This window comes from Rasamsonia emersonii, assembly GCF_000968595.1.
Source record: "Rasamsonia emersonii CBS 393.64 chromosome Unknown ctg1118621760421, whole genome shotgun sequence".
Taxonomy (NCBI): Eukaryota; Fungi; Ascomycota; class Eurotiomycetes; order Eurotiales; family Trichocomaceae; genus Rasamsonia; species Rasamsonia emersonii.
In genome coordinates, this window is record NW_013563012.1 from 22,754 (window position 1) to 38,412 (window position 15,659).

General features: G+C 53.2%; 4 protein-coding genes across 4 annotated transcripts; 2 read left to right on the top strand and 2 right to left on the bottom strand.

Annotated features, from left to right (window-relative positions):
* Positions 1 to 512: 512 nt before the first annotated feature.
* T310_6547 (60S ribosomal protein L26-1) lies at positions 513 to 1,288 on the top strand (the record flags this gene model as incomplete). Its single annotated transcript, XM_013470631.1, has 3 exons — positions 513 to 554; positions 701 to 975; positions 1,255 to 1,288. 3 exons carry the CDS (start codon positions 513 to 515, stop codon positions 1,286 to 1,288), a joined length of 351 nt encoding a protein of 116 aa, XP_013326085.1.
* A 1,004-nt stretch (positions 1,289 to 2,292) lies between these two features.
* Positions 2,293 to 8,979, bottom strand: T310_6548 (TBC domain protein; the record flags this gene model as incomplete). Its single annotated transcript, XM_013470632.1, has 7 exons — positions 2,293 to 3,029; positions 3,208 to 3,399; positions 4,002 to 7,267; positions 7,306 to 7,508; positions 7,953 to 8,355; positions 8,415 to 8,745; positions 8,814 to 8,979. 7 exons carry the CDS (start codon positions 8,977 to 8,979, stop codon positions 2,293 to 2,295), a joined length of 5,298 nt encoding a protein of 1,765 aa, XP_013326086.1.
* Positions 8,980 to 10,252: 1,273 nt separating this feature from the next.
* Positions 10,253 to 11,393, top strand: T310_6549 (BTB/POZ domain protein; the record flags this gene model as incomplete). The annotated part of the gene is made up of 4 exons (XM_013470633.1): positions 10,253 to 10,327; positions 10,552 to 10,676; positions 10,762 to 10,888; positions 10,956 to 11,393. 4 exons carry the CDS (start codon positions 10,253 to 10,255, stop codon positions 11,391 to 11,393), a joined length of 765 nt encoding a protein of 254 aa, XP_013326087.1.
* Positions 11,394 to 12,062: 669 nt separating this feature from the next.
* On the bottom strand, positions 12,063 to 15,045 carry T310_6550 (DENN domain-containing protein; the record flags this gene model as incomplete). The annotated part of the gene is made up of 4 exons (XM_013470634.1): positions 12,063 to 13,214; positions 13,284 to 13,520; positions 13,582 to 14,601; positions 14,665 to 15,045. 4 exons carry the CDS (start codon positions 15,043 to 15,045, stop codon positions 12,063 to 12,065), a joined length of 2,790 nt encoding a protein of 929 aa, XP_013326088.1.
* Positions 15,046 to 15,659: the final 614 nt, after the last annotated feature.

The window sequence follows — 15,659 nt, forward strand, 5'->3', positions numbered from 1 at the left end:
GGGTCAGCTTCTCGTCGGCGGGCGAGAGGATTGAATTATTCCCAAGAAGGTCAAGCGCCGGGGGAGAGCCGCGCTGACCAATCGGCGCAGAGCAGGCAACCCTACGCTAAGCGGCCGGTCATGTGACGCACAGTCACACACATTTTCGGCTAACAATTCGAGATCGAAAGACCTTGAAGCGAAGAAGTCTCCGACGCCTACGACGACAACTGCACCACGACCCTTCTCAGAGCCCGATTGCCTACCGACGCAGGCTCTGCAAAAATGGTGAAGATCAATCCCGGTGCGTGACCTTTCCTTTCCTTTTTGTTGGGCCGGTGGAGAGTGAGAGGAAATTGGTTTCTCTCACGGGTGGGCAAGATGAAAATCAGATGGCGGTTGCTATGAACGCCGGAAGTTCGCCAGACAGACAGAAATACTGACGAGAATTTCTACAAACAGCGGTCTCCTCCTCGCGGCGGAAGTCGCGCAAGGCGCACTTCAGTGCTCCTTCCAGCGTGCGTCGAGTGATCATGAGCGCTCCTCTGAGCAAGGAGCTGCGTGAGAAGTACAATGTATGCCCGCCATCATGCCAGTCCTCGTTTTCTTTCCTTTGCAAATAAACGTGCACAACTCGACCATTGTCTCGACCGTTGTTGCTATTTGGGAATCGTCCAAACTTTTGAAAGAATCAAGCCCGGTCTGACTTCTCCCACAACAGGTCCGCTCGATCCCCATCCGCAAGGACGACGAGGTCACCATCGTTCGGGGCTCCAACAAGGGCCGTGAGGGCAAGGTCACCAGCGTGTACCGTCTCAAATACGTGATCCACGTCGAGCGCGTCAACCGCGAGAAGTCGAACGGCCAGACCGTGCCGATTGGCATCCACCCGTCCAAGGTCGTCATTACCAAGCTGAAGCTGGACAAGGACCGTGAGAACATCCTGGAGCGGATTGGCAAGGGTCGTGAGGCGAGGGCGAAGGCCAAGTCTGCAGCGTAAGCGGAAGGCGGAGTCGAATGTAACGTTTTCTGATTGATTGAATTTATGTGGTAACGGTGTGGAATCAAAAATTTCTTTCATTTATTTCTTTTTTTCAACGGGGAAAAAAAGAAATCGTCATCATCACCATCCACATGAACCCGACAGGATATAGGATCCGCGAGGTGAATGTATGAGAGACAAACAAAACAAAAATCGGCTGGCTTTGGGGCGATGGCAGGATGTTATCGGCGTCAATGTCATTTCTTTTTTTCCTTTATGGATGCTGCAAATAGGTACCCGACCCGTCAGACTCAGAGCTACAGCTGAATGGAAGAAAGACATAACTTGAGAACGAAAAACTCGTTTCGTCTCGATAACAAAGAAAACAGTCATGATATGATGATCACGATACTACTAACAGAAGCACAGAAAACAGGTAAAATCAATCCCTCCCCTCCCATCCCCGACCCGTTCCCGTGATTGATCCCCTCCCACCCCGATCTATATCTACATATATCCCATCAAAGCAACCACACACGAACACACACGAACACACACACAAAGAACAAGACAAAGTGCAGCCGCTAGTTTATCTCCTCGCCAAGCCACAAAAACTTCTTCTTAGCTAAGTGAGAAGTTTCCCCATGGTTAGTGAGGTATACGGCTAGCGCAGATCGAACTCCAGAAAAGGGCGCAATTATACATCACATAAGTGTATATAGATATGCCCTTCTGGCTCACTCGCAGACTCGTTCTGAGGGCTTGGAGGGATTCCAAGGTCGAGGAGGGTGCGGGTTTGATGGTGAGGGACATGACATTGCATCCATCGATTCATTCAGGTCGATATCTCTTAATAGTAATCTAGTAATGTAATAAAGTTGTTGTTTCAAGCAAATGGATAGCAAGTTTCTCATCCATAATTTCTACTTGCAGAGCAGAAAAGAACAAGTCACTCGATAGTGTTCTGTTCCTTGATTATCTAGGTACATACATACACTCATGTAGTACACAATAAAATAAAATAAAAATAAGAAACAGAGAACATGAACCTAGCTAGATCACAGAAAACAACCTGGTTTCCTTTTTCGCATCAACAGACATCGTTCCAGTAGAAGTTCAAAAAAAAAAGGCACACACCCGGGAGAACAAAGAAAAGAAACCCGCTCACGCCATAAGTCGTGTTAAGATGCAGACGCATGCCGATTCGTAAAAGAAAATAAAAATAAAAATAAAAATGAGGTTAGTAAATTTTAGCAAAGCAAAGCACGTAGAAGATTTCTACCTGCAGGGTCTCTCTTTAAGGCCCTCTCAAGGGAAAGAAAACTACTTTTTCAAGACGACGACCCAACACACTTCCCCCACCCCGGCAGCCCACAGGCCATACCGACAAAGAGGTAGATGAGGAAGATAACGACAATGACCAGCAGCACCAAGACCTTGACATTCTTCCACCACATGCGGCGGCGCAGCCCGCGGCTGCGGACGCGGAAGTCGTGCGCGCTGCCGCCCAGCCGATCCGTCTTGTCGACGAGGAGGTCGATGCGGTCGCCGCGCTCGAGCACGCGCTCAATGTTCTCCGTCATGATGTCGCGCACGCTGTCGATCTCGCGGCGGGCAGAGGCCAGCGAATCCGAAGGTGCGGCGGTGTTGTACGTCTGCAGGAGCGCGCGCAGCTCGTTGTTGAACGCCGCGCAGCCGTAGGCTGGCAGCGCCGCGAAGTCGGTCGTCGAGGGAGGGTACTGCGTCAGGAACTTGCGCTTCATCTCTAGCAGGAACGCGAACGGGATGCGGCGGCCCAGCTCGGCCGTCGCGACGACGAGGTAGCTGAGGGACGAGTGTGAGGAAATCTCCTGCCGCTGCGGCCCGTCTTCGGCCGTCCCTGACGGCGAGTCGGCGATGTAGTGCACAAAGAGGCGGTCATGGGTATAGGTGAGTTTCTGGGCCTTGTTGTGGGAGATCTTGGGGAGGATGATCGAGGCGAGAGACGACGCCGACGTTGAGGAGGCGCCAGGGGAGGAATGTTCCGCGAGGATGGTGGTCCCATGGGCCACGCAGGAGCTGTAACACCCTTGTCAGCTTTCTTACAACCTTCATTTCAAAGTGAATGCATTTAGAGGCCGAATTTCTATGACAATGCTGGGGGGCAGGTCTGAGAGCAACTTACTAGAGAAGGGAGCTTGACGGCCGCGATGACGACGCCATCGGGAAACACGTTCAAGTAAATCTCAAAATCGAGCACTGCTCACTCAGCAGCGAGAGATGATTCTTTCCAAAGAGCCAGAGGAGAGTCCAGGGACCCAGGAAGAGATGGCGGTGTCCAATGGACGCGAGGTTGATGCCTGTGACGTCGGCGTCTCCGTCGATAGAGCCGGGGATAGCGTCACGTGGACCGTTAGCTGTATCCAGCAAAAACATATCCAAAACTAAGTCAATCAGGGCTGTCGGAAATTATTACAGCCTGTTAAATTCTTCGAACAACTTTAACTTGTGGTATAGAGTATGCACAGTCTAATTCTCGGATTTAGCATCGTTTATTCAACTTCCTTCCTGGCAGTCTACTCGCCATAATAGGAAGATCTATGCCCTAATTGATCTGCTCCATATATTACATGCACCGTGTATTTGTCAATCCACAACGCCAGATGCGAAAAAAAAGAGTCAGGGAAAGGGGGGAAAAAAACAAGAAAATCTATCGCAAAGGAGTGGGTATCTCTGTACGCTTGGGTATGCTGCCGTTGACCCAACAGATCCATCCAACCGACCATATAAAACAACGGAAAAAAAAAGCAAAGGAAAGAAATTAAAGAACGACAGTATAGAAACTCAGCTATAATGAAGACAAGGAAGACAAGAATAATAGGGAAAAAAAAAGCTCCTGAAAGTTCTCGTTATGAATCCCCACGACTGTCAGTCCTCGCATTCCCATTCCCATCTTCTCTGCTTCCATCTCGATAGGCATTGCCGCTTTTCATCTTTCGTAGAGCAGCCGCCCGTCTCGCCACGACATCCTCTCTCCGTACCACGTTCCTTAACGCCTCACTCGCCTGGATCAGTCCATCAATGCTGATGGCATGATTGGTCATTTGATGGTTCACATAGGTGTAGACAGCCGCAGGAGTCGAGCACGTCGTAAGCAGCTGGTGCTCATTAAGCTTGAGTAAGGCCAGGGCAACCTGGAACAGAAACGTGCTGCCACCGCCACTGCTGGCCGCCTCCTCTTCTGCATCAGCACCATTGGGATTGGCAGAGGAACTCCCATCACGGGCGGCGGGATTCGAGCCTGCAGACCCGCCTTGAACGGTGCTGGTAACGTTCAAACAAAGGACCACATCCCAGACACGGTAGAGAGCTTCTGCAGAAAGACAGTCGGTGAAGATGGACAAAAACCACTGGAACGTCAACGCCTCCAGCTCAATCCCCAGGTTGTCCAGGTGAGCCGAGAGCTTAGGCAACACTTCCGCTATATACTGTCGGAGCACCTGTTGGTCAGCCCTCGAGGCGAGAAGGCCATGATCATAGTAATGCTGTGGCAGAATGTTCTCGATCATCGAAGCCAAAATCCAAAAGGCGTCCTCCGCTGTCGGCATGATCAAAAGCAGAGAAGCCGCGATGAGGTTCATTCCTTGGCAGTATCCGACTTCAGGATTGCGGCGGGAATATGCCAACAGAACGTCCTTGAGCTTCGAAACACCAGGGCCCTTCCGGAAGAAGACATTATCAGTCAAGGTGCGATGGATGTCCATCTCAATCTGTGCGACCACAGAGGGGTCAGGATCGGGTACGCCGACTCCTTTCACAAGATCATCGTAGTAGCCGGGAATACGCATCGCGGACGCACCGCTGCATTCGGCCCAGATCTTCGCACGATGCGCGACTGGTATCCCTCCCAGGACCAGAGCTCGGAATTCCCGCCATTTGGCGCGGCCCACTTTGCCCTTGTTTCCTAGACCTGCGATGCCCACCACTTCACCGTCCGCAAGCGAGGCTTCTGGCATGGCGAGCGACAGATTGGCTCGTTCTGGATCCATAGCCGCTGCCGCTTCGCCTTCCCGTCGACGCTCGGCACGGACCTTTCGCAAGAACTCGTTCCACTTCTTGGTCCGTTCCCGCTGAAGGGCGTCGTGAAGTTCTGTCAGTTGCTCGAGGAGCATTCTCACCGGCTCCTGTTCGTTGGCTGTGGTCTTGGTATCTGCCACTTGTTGATTCCGAGCTGCGGAGTTGGCAAATTCTGGGTTATCTGCTACTACTGTCGACGTGGACGCAGAGGGCTGCGTACTTGAACTAACAGATACAGTACCTCCCTTATCGATAGCGACGGAAGAGGTGCGCGGCTTCGGTTCGTCCCCTGTCGTTATCCCAACGATGGGCCCTGCAGAGGGTGTGTGCGCCAGAAGTTCGGTTGGTTTCGTAGCAATCTTCAAGTAATCCTGCCAGCGTTTGGGGGCAGGAGCGTCATTTTCCGGATCCTCCATCGACACAGGCGTCCCTGGACGCGGCGAGGTCACAGCCGACTCCAACCGTTGTGGCTGATCATCGTCATCACCCTCATTGTCTTCTGGCGGATCCTCGCTGCGGAAACTGCTAATTGTCTCCGCCATACTCGTCCGATTGGCATTCTTTCTCAGCAAAGTCGCTTCCCTCTGCCTCTTTTTGCGGCGTTGATCGTAGATGAAACCGAACCGATCCGTCAACAGTTCTCCTGGCTGATAGTTATTGTAAGTGTAATTGAGCGTGGGCGGCCGAGAATCCATTGGCAAGATGGCATCCATCTCGACTGGACCCAAGTTGGTCGAAGCGTCGCCGGTATTCCGTTCCGAGTTGGAACCCTGCGACACACTGGTTGCGGCAGCCCTTCGCCCAGCTTGTTGAGGCGCCCTATTTGCGCCTCCAGAAGAAGCGGATGACCGGCCCGGCAAGGTGCTGACGCCCGTGTAACTGTTGATCCGCTTCAGGGCAGCTACTGCGGACAGCCCACCCTTGGCGGAAGACGAAGGCGCAGCAGCTGATGAATTGTTTTTGCCCTTGGCCTGTCCTGTGGACGAAGCCCGACTGCCGCCATTTTTGGCAGCAGCCGCGTCCTTGGACGCCTGAGAGTTACCAGCAAACAGCTTGACAGTCCAAGAAGACAACGACTTGGACGACTTGCGTGAATGAATGCTGGAATTATCATCATTGTTGACAGCTGATGTAGAATCCTTCCCCCGTGGAATCCCTGCCGGAGACTCAGACCGTTCTTCGGGAGGCTGGAAGAGCTGCTCATCGAGTCCTTTGCGGCGGCCAGTCGTACTACCGCTGGGAATCCGAGAACGCCCGGCGTCCTCTTCCACGTCGTCAATATCGCTCATTACACTACTGGCCCGGCTGGTCTTGCGACTCGCATTGGTGCTGCCGAAGAGATAGTCCTGCCACCCACGCAGGGATCCCTGCGCTCGCTTTTGTTGTCCCGATTCGACGCTCGAGGTACCCGATCTCGCGTCGCTGTCATTGCGCTGCGGACGAATAGTCGCCTGCAAATCCGTACTGTCGGGGGAGGATTCGCCAACAGGGTCCAACATAGCCTGGTCCATGAGCCCATAAATGCTGGATGACCGCTTTGTCCGATTGGCGCCATTCTCGCCCTCCTTTGACTCGTCCGTCGCTGGGTTCTCCAACAGATACAGCCTGCGCTCGATGTCCTGGCTCGACACCGAAACCTCCCGGAGCATTTTCTTCAGCTCCCTCTCCCGCGCGTCGGCGCGTCGGCGGAGTTTCGAGATCTCCGCATCCCGCATCGCCAGGTCGCGTGCGAACTGCCGCACGAGCTTGACTGGTCCTGTCCGTTCGAGAAGACGTTCAATATGCGCGTCATCCGCGAGATGCAAGGCGCCGGGGATATCTGGACTCAAGACGGAGTCGTCAAATAACGCGGGGCGGCCCGAGCCATGGGACTGAGACGAGGTGAGCCTGTCCAAGGCGGCTTGGCGACCGCAATTGCCTTCGCGAGTATTATTTGCACCGTCATCACTCAGCAGGGCCTCACTGAGGGCGTAGGTCAAAGCCGGCTCGCCGCGGAACCCCTCGGGGGAGCTGTCCGGAGAAAGCGACGGGAAGGAGGTCAAGTCGGCGATGGTGGCATTGGAGGACGTGGAGTGACGCTTGTACGCCTTGGACCGGACCGTCTTGGCCTTCTGGCTCCTGCGAGATGACGAGGAGGCTTGCGACGACGAACGGCGTTGGGGAGGAGCCGTTATGACGTCCGCCATGACTCGTGGGGGGCAGGTGTGCACAGCAGACGCAGTGACGGCGGGTTGGGGGGCGTCATGAAGGCTCGACTGGCAGAGACAGGGCGATTGTTGCTAATTAACAGGGGGAGCAGAGGCTGGGCTGGGCTGGGCTGGAGCAGGAATGTGAAGGGAAGGGATGGAGAGGGGCGGACAGGCAGCACGAGACGATCAGGCGGAGAAGAGCTGCTGCGATCGCGATCCTGCCAATCGGCCAGTCCCAATCGGAATGACGTGCAGCCCCGAGCGGATGGTTTCTCCGGCCGCGCCAGCAGTCGCGATTTCTTCTAATTATTATTAATTACAGAGTACGATGGAGTACAACGCAGTAGATGAGTTTTCAATTATCAGGCCGTTCCCTTGGTTCGTCTATCCTCGATTACATAATGTGCTACTATAAATGCACACTCCGGACGCCCATCCGATACACTCCGATGGAAGACCCGCAGGACACTATTTTGCTCTCGATCAACTATCAATGTCTGTGGCAAGTCTGAACTTGAAGTCTTCCTCAGGAAAGACCAAGTGAGCCCCGACGTCAGAGTATACACAGAGTCTGTACAGTACAGTACATTGAATGGTTCGGACAGGCTTGGAATGGTGAACTTGGGTCTGGACGGTATAGTCCCAAGCTCATATGTACTCTGACAAGATAGCGATCATATCCATCAAGCGATTCAAGCCAGCTTCCCTGGGATAACCGGATGGCCGGCGCTCAGCCCGCCACAGACCGCCCAGGCCTGGCCGTTCACGTAGCTGCTCTCGTCGCTGCCCAGGAACAGGGCGACACGCGCCACTTCGTCCGCCACGGCTCCTCGCCGCAGCGGGTTCAGCTGCCCGATCTTCCGCTCCGTGCCGCGGGCCCGCGCGGCCTCGTACATGGGGCGGGTCATGCCCGTCTCGACGATGCCCGGGCAGATGGCATTGACGCGCACTCCCGTGCCTGCCAGCTGGAAGCAGGCCGTCTGCGCGATCGAGATCACGGCTGCCTTAGAGGCGGAGTAGTCGGTCGAGCCGGCATTGGAGCGGAGGCCAGCGACGGAGGCGGTGCAGATGATCGAGCCGTTGGGATAGGGTTTGGAGGGAGAGGTAATCTGCATGGCGGGGGCGGCATATTTGACGGCAAGAAAGACACTAATCACCCATTAAATGACTGTAAAAAAGACTGTCATTTTTCTCTGAGGGAGCCCTACCTCAAGGTATTCGTTTTCAACGTGTGCATAAACTGGTCCGAGTCGATTTCCGTAAAGACCTTGGGTTGCCCGATGATGCCAGCGTTAGCAAACATGATGTCTAACCGGCCGTACTTGCTGATAGCATCGTCGACGACGGCCTTGACGGACGGCTCATCAGCGGCGTCAAACTGGCGCACATGGACGTCGACACCGGGGTAGAGGGACTCGATCTCCCGCTTGTGTGTAGCGAGATGCGACTCGTCGTAGTCGCAGAGGTAGACGGCCTTTGCGCCATTGCGAGCGAACTGGTGGGCGCTGGCTCGCCCGATGCCCAGGGGGGAATTGGCTCCTTGCATCAGACAAAAGTTAATAGGCAGGCATGCTTCCAACTTCTAAACTGGAAAAAAAAAGGCTCACCTGTAACAATAACAACTTTGTCCTTGACTCTCCTGTATAGCAGGTCAGTCAGCTTGACAGCGATTCCACTAGTAAGTAACCTCAGGTACACCAGCTCAAACTCACGGCCCAACCGAGTCTGGAGCAACCTGACGGATTCGAGGGATATCCTCAAATGTTCCTGCATCGGGGATTCCCTCGACGAGCTGCTGGCTCAGCGCCTGGAGACGCTGCTTTGCTGCGGATGTCATGGCTCAGTGTATGTACTGCTCATGCGACACGCGACACTACTATACTAGTACTGTACAGTACACAGAATCCAGTGTTTTGTATGAGAAAACGACAATCCGCTTCGAATGGTATACAAATCATGAAATAAGTCAATTCACAATCCGAGTAGTTACCTCAGGAAATTGTGCATCGAGACGGACGCGCTGGGCGTCTCTGCGGAGACAGCTCCGTCGATTGCCCCGTTCGGCTGGCAATTTGCGGGGAACCGAGGATGTGCTGCACGTTTATGTCAGCGTTGCCGATATTAATCACAGTATCAGCTGGATACCTGAAAAAGATAATAATAAAAAAAGAAAAAAGAAATGCAAGTGCTAGTGACAGGAGAAAATATATTCCTGCACTTTCTTTTTTGGCAATATTTCTTATTTTACAGCACAATGACATCCGCTGTTCTTCCACCCAGGGCTATATATATAAAGATATCAAATCTGCCATAAACAACACATCTACACCATGCCAACTCCAGTATCCACTTTCTAACCACCAACTTACTTAATATCATCTCACTAATTTTATATTATCCATATCACAATATACAAAAGACTCTTACAATCTGATAATTTCCACATATCCTCTGCATTAGCTTTCTAAAATTTATACTGTGGTGGATCGTCTCCAGTTCTTCTAACATCGGAACCTCTTTCATACTGTACATACAGCACAATGCATTGACTCACTCAGATGAACTCCAATAGATTATAGAGCAAGCAATTCACGTGGTTCTCACAGCCCTAAGTTCTGTCCGTATCACAGGAAAGAAAGAGAGACAACTCAGACTAATATCAATCTGCAGCATAGCAGGAGGTAACACCTCCCCCCATCTTTGCTCCTTTTTTTGTGTGCATCTACTTCTAGATAGATTAAAAAAAAAACACTAATCACTGCCTCCATAGGCCATTGACTCATTTATCTATTGTCTGTACTGTACAGTACATCCTGTGAAGGAAGCCCTTGAATCATACCATACTATACCATACCATGCCCAGAATTAGATCTAGGCGTGAGCGTGAGCAGCAGTACCTAGCACTGATGACAGTGTCAGCATCCAGCAGCCAAACACATCCAGATATATTCATTCATTCACCTCCTCTTCTTTCTCGGCAGGAGATATAGCACACCATTTTTTTATGGACATAATTTTCTCTGACCATGTATGTCACTGACAAACAATGCTCGGCATGATCATCTCACTCAGGATCTATCTGCATCTGCCTGCTTCCTATTTCCTGCTTCCCCAGCCGCTTGTATTCTCTCCATCTATCACCCCCAATATCCCTTCTGCTCATCACCTTCATCTGGTCATTTACCATATCCTACACAATCGAAGCCGTTGAATAGATCGAAATTCACGCGTTTTTCATCGACTTACTTCCTTCACTGCAAGCAAGACAGAGAAAGTCCTACCCGTCAGGGGTAACCAAAACGAAGAAAGAAAGAATCTAGAAAAAAAAAATCTAGAAAAAAAAAGGAAATGGACCTCAAAGACCCTCCTTCCGAGACCTCCACCGAGAAGACCGAAAATGAAAACGAAAAGACCTCCAACGAACCCCAAACCCGCAGAGGAAGCTACCTATCTCCTCCGGGATTGATGCAGTGCGTTATATACTTATTTCCCCTATCTCACCCAACCTACCTAGGTATGTACATTACTTGTCTGACTATTATGTACTACTGCCAGCCTCTTCAACTCACCCAAATTCTCCGACTTCACCATCCGCGTCGCGGGACGGACGTTCCACGCACACAAGGCCATTCTGAGCTGCTACTCTGCGTATTTTCATAATCTGTTTCGGGGGGATTGGATGGTATGTACATACCTACCCTACATACTGAGTATATGGACTGCTAACGCATGTCATTTTGTATGTATAGGAAACATCCTCCAACACAATCGACCTAAACGACGACGATCCCTACGCCGTAGAAGCCATGCTCCAACACCTCTACGACATGGAATACAGCAACATGCAGCATCCGGGCTTGTCAGTCGAACTCTTCGATGCTAAAGTCTACGCCATCGGCGAGAAGTACGGGATTCCGAGCCTGAAGATCGACGCGAGACGCATGTTCGCGGCGCAGTTGAAGTACGGGTGGGAAGGGGTTGATTTCCCGTCTTCTATTGCGGAGGTCTATGCTAGCACGCCGGCTACTGACCGCGGGCTGCGCGATATTGTCACTGAAGTGTCCTGTGAGCATTTGAAGGATCTTCTGGAGAAGGAGGCGTTTCTTCAGGTTTTGGTTGATGCTAATGGCTTTGTCTTTGACTTGCTCCGTTATTTGAACGACAAGCTAGAATCGCGCAGACGCTGAGGCCGGTCAACTATGTCCGTCTACCACGGGTGGAAAGGACGACCAAGTTTGTCATCGACACGGCGCAAGAAGACTACATTGGAACTCTTAATCTTGATCTGTAAGCTAACGAATGGACGGAAATATCTCAATTCAGCAATCCTTTCCAACCCCTTCCGATCCAGTCGGGTCGGAGGCACACGCGAAGATTTTAAATACACAGAAACAAAGAGAGTGACGTTGTAGAGACACCGGTCAGTAAACACATAGGAAAAAGGATCGAGGGCAACTAGACCCATTTACACAAGAATCTCCCCCACAAGCCAATACTATACAGAGGATCGATGGGGAAAGGGATGGGGATCCAACAATCAAGGGGGGAAAAAAGAACAAATCCACTGTCGAGTCTCTCCATACAACACGAGTAAAACGAGACCCGCCAACAACCCAAGATAAGCTCGTACAAGAAAGAGATCCACCATCCAAAGAAGAAAAAAAGAGTCAGGGGGAATAGGGCAGCAATAAAAACGATATAGATAAAAACCACAGATAGCGCCATAAAAAAGTCAAATTGCAGTAAAATCAGCTTTTTTTTTCTCTTGCGCAATACCACAGATCGTGCTTCTCATTGCATCCAATGACTCTCTCGTCTGGGCAGACAGCTCATCAGGGCATCAATCGATCTCTGCCTTACGAGACAATTCGAGCCGCGTTTGGTTGCATGAGATCCGAAGTGGGTTGCTTGGGAAGAGTGGTCTCGGTTGGCACGTCAAGACCATCGGTTTCGTGAGCATGCTCATCGTCATCTTCCACAATCTTGGTGGGAATTTCGCCCGGCGAGTACTGCTGGCTCGACCTCTCCGGGATCGTCGAGCTGCTGACCATCGACATCGACGTGCTGGAACGGTTGTGGACCAGATCGGGAGTGGGGGGGATGCTGGAGGAGCGTTGGTCCGCGTTCAGGAAGCTGCTCTCGCCTTCACCCATCTCGCTGGCGTCCTCGCGAGTGGACTGGTCCCGTCCATCCTCGGATGGGGCCTGGTTGCCACCCTCCGGGTCCAGTTTGTCCGACTCGTCCGTGATCACTTCCTCCTCGGCATCCTGGGCGAGGTGCAAGCCTTCGACGGCGGCGGCACACTGTTCGCTGATGTTGCGGATAATCGCGGCAATCGCATCGGTCTTATCTTTCAGATACCGGTCGGCCACGTCGGGCATGCTCATCTGGGAGAGGCGACGCTGTCTCTTGTCCATATTCAGCATATGCTGCTCCATTTCGGGAGAGACATTGTCACCCACACTGCTAGCACGGCTGCCCGCGGTCAACCGGATCCGAGATGACGGGCGAGAAAGACGTCTCAATGATTTATTGTCCGATGCGGGCTGCCGGGTAGTAGTAGTCTCCGCAGAGTCGTCGTCTCCCTGACCTTGGTCGACATAGTCGCTGAGTTCGGTCGAGTTCTGAATGTTGCGGATGATGTGTTCCATGTGGTGGGTCTGGCCTTCGATCAAGCTGCGGAGGTGCACCACAATGCGCTGAGCCTCGTCGCGCTGGCGAGTCAGAGTCGCGGTGGTGTGCTGCAGAGCAGCCAGCTCCTTCTGGTTCCGCTTGCGCTCCCGTTCGAGTTCCTCCGCAATTTCTTGCTGCAGAACCAAAGCCTCCAAGGCGTCGTCACGCTGTTTCTCGGTCCCAGAAAGACGGAGCGTAAGACGAGCCAGATCATCCTTCTGTTGGTCGATGAGGGCGGTAAGACGGCGGTTTTCACGCTTGTGATTCTCAATCTTGACCTTGAGCTCGGAGGTCTCCTTCGTAAGCTGCTCAGCAAACGCTTGGAATTTGAGGAACTGCAATCGATCAAACCGTCAGTACTACAAACCCCCACCAGTCGGGTCGAGGATCAAATGGAGCGTTACCTGCTGCTTCCAGGTCTCCAATTCTTCCACCAAAAAGTTGTTGCGTTTCGTGACCTTGGAAAGCTCGGTGTCCATCCGGCCTTTGAGGTTGATAAAGTCCTGCCAGGCTTCCTGAGCATCCCGGGAGTACTGGTTGCGTTCCCGCACAATCTCGTTCAAGTGTCTCATCGAGACCTTGGTCATGAGAGGCTTCTTGACGGAGCCACCGAAAAGAGCTTTCACACCGGTGTTGCGGCCCTAAAAGACGAGTTAGTTAGTAAGACCGTTTGATCGGACTTCCCGACGCCAGAAGACTCACCAGTTTCTCACACACGTGGTCCATGACACTCATCACCGCATCTTGGTTCCACCAGGAAGGATCCTGAACACTCTCCACTTCACCCTTCATGACAATGATCTGACCCGCGGGAACCAGTTTCCCACCCCAATACGCGGATCGGAGGTGCTGGGGCACTCCCGACGGGGTTACCTCGCCATTCAAGGCATTGGTCAGACGGTTAATGAATTTGGTGCGTTGACCCGGAGTCAGAACGTTGGGAGGGTTCGAGGTCAGGACAAAGTTGCGGTCCAGATCGACCACGAGCGCATCCGACGGAGCCGTAAACAGAGAACGACACTCGGCCGTGATACCCAGGATGTACGGACCGGGTTCCTCGACGAGCTCCTTCGCATGACGGGCGTGCACCACGGGGACGTAGAGACCACTCCATTCGTAGACGCGCACGCAGAAGCGGATGGTTTCGGCGGCCACGGTCAACATTGCCGGGTAGTGGCTGACGAAGATGATTCGGCGGGTGGGCGACACGGCGGCCTCGATGACGCCGACGATGTTGGGGATCGACAGGCAGCAGAACAGGGGCCACATGGCGAAGTTCTGGAAACCGGTGGGCGAGGACGGGAACTGATAGCAGAGCGCGTAATCCTTCATGTCGATCCGAACCAAGTCGTTGAGACGCGGGGCAGGGAAGCTCAAGATGCGAGAAACCTCTTCGGCGTGGAAGAGGTTGGTCGCCTTGTTCCAATGGATCCACATGCCCCGGAGGTAGTCACCCAGCAGGTCGTACAGAGGATAGCGGGACAGGAAGCTCAAGCAGTAGGGAATCCAATAGGTCTCGTCGGGGTTGTCGAAGAAATCCGGTTCGGTCTTCTTGCGCAATTCGCGGATCGTTTCGGCACGCTTCTCATCTGCGCGAGACCAGACACGCAGCGCGATACCGTAGAGGGTGTGAGAAGAGTCCTGCTGGAGGACAAAAGCATGGTGCACACAGTGCGGTTGAGTCTTGCCCGTGCAAATCTCGACATCATGGGGGAAGCAGGCCTGGAGATTTCCATGTCAGCACGAGAACGACGAAGCGGGATTGAAGAGGCAGGTTTTGCTGACCCTCATGGCGGCATGGAGAGCGCGGGCAATCTCATTGTCGGATTCCAGTCTGGGACTACTGCCCAGAATCTCGGGCAGCCAGAATTGGGGGACTGCGCCCTTCATGTGCTGGATTTTACCCTGGGGAGGCGGCGGAGCCTTGACCCATTGGGAGGGCTCGCGGCCCACGCCGCAGACCATGTACGCATGGGTGAGAGTCTTGGGGGTTCGCTGGGCAGGCTTGAGGTTGAGCGTGGACGGGATGGGCTGAGTGATGCGGGAATGCAGCGACGAGGTGCGACTGGGGATAATGAGGGAATTCTCGCCTTGATCCCGAGTCATCGGCCGGTCACGGGTTGAGGGACGGACAAAGGATCCATGATCTCTCAAAGATGGACCCATTTTGAAACGATTCTCGGTGATGTCGCGGTGGTTCTGCTATCAACGAAAGGCGAAACACGATCGTTTCTCTCGAATTCTTCTGGCGAGGACTGCACGTCGAGTCGATGCGGACAGGGAATCGCTCTCGAAGACGATTCCAACGCCGATAATCCAACAATCGCGTGCACGACGCGATTCAGACAGACACGATAGTCGAAAAGGGGGTAGGAAAACAAACGAGTGCTGAGCCAGGACCAAGCTGTCCTGAGGCAGGGAAAAACTCAGATCGAACCCGGTTCACTCCCAGAGCGAGGATTGCAACATCTCCTGGATGACCTTGGGGATGCCAGACAGGTCGAGAAGCACGGAGTCTCCTCGACGGCGGCAGCGGCGGGTGACAAAGGAGAGAAGAGAGAGACGGGAGAGAATGAAGACAAAGGTCTCGGTTGAGCAGGGAACGGCCGGGAGGGGGGCCAGCGGGAGGAGAAGAAGGGGAGGGAGGGCCCAGGACGGGCAGGGTTGACTCTGGAGGACGACCCCTGGGCGCTGGTCCGAGTGCCAATAGACACATCCAGCGCGCAAGCGATCTCCATCACGCACGCCTTCGCAGCATCGCCGGCGATGAGGCGCTAGCA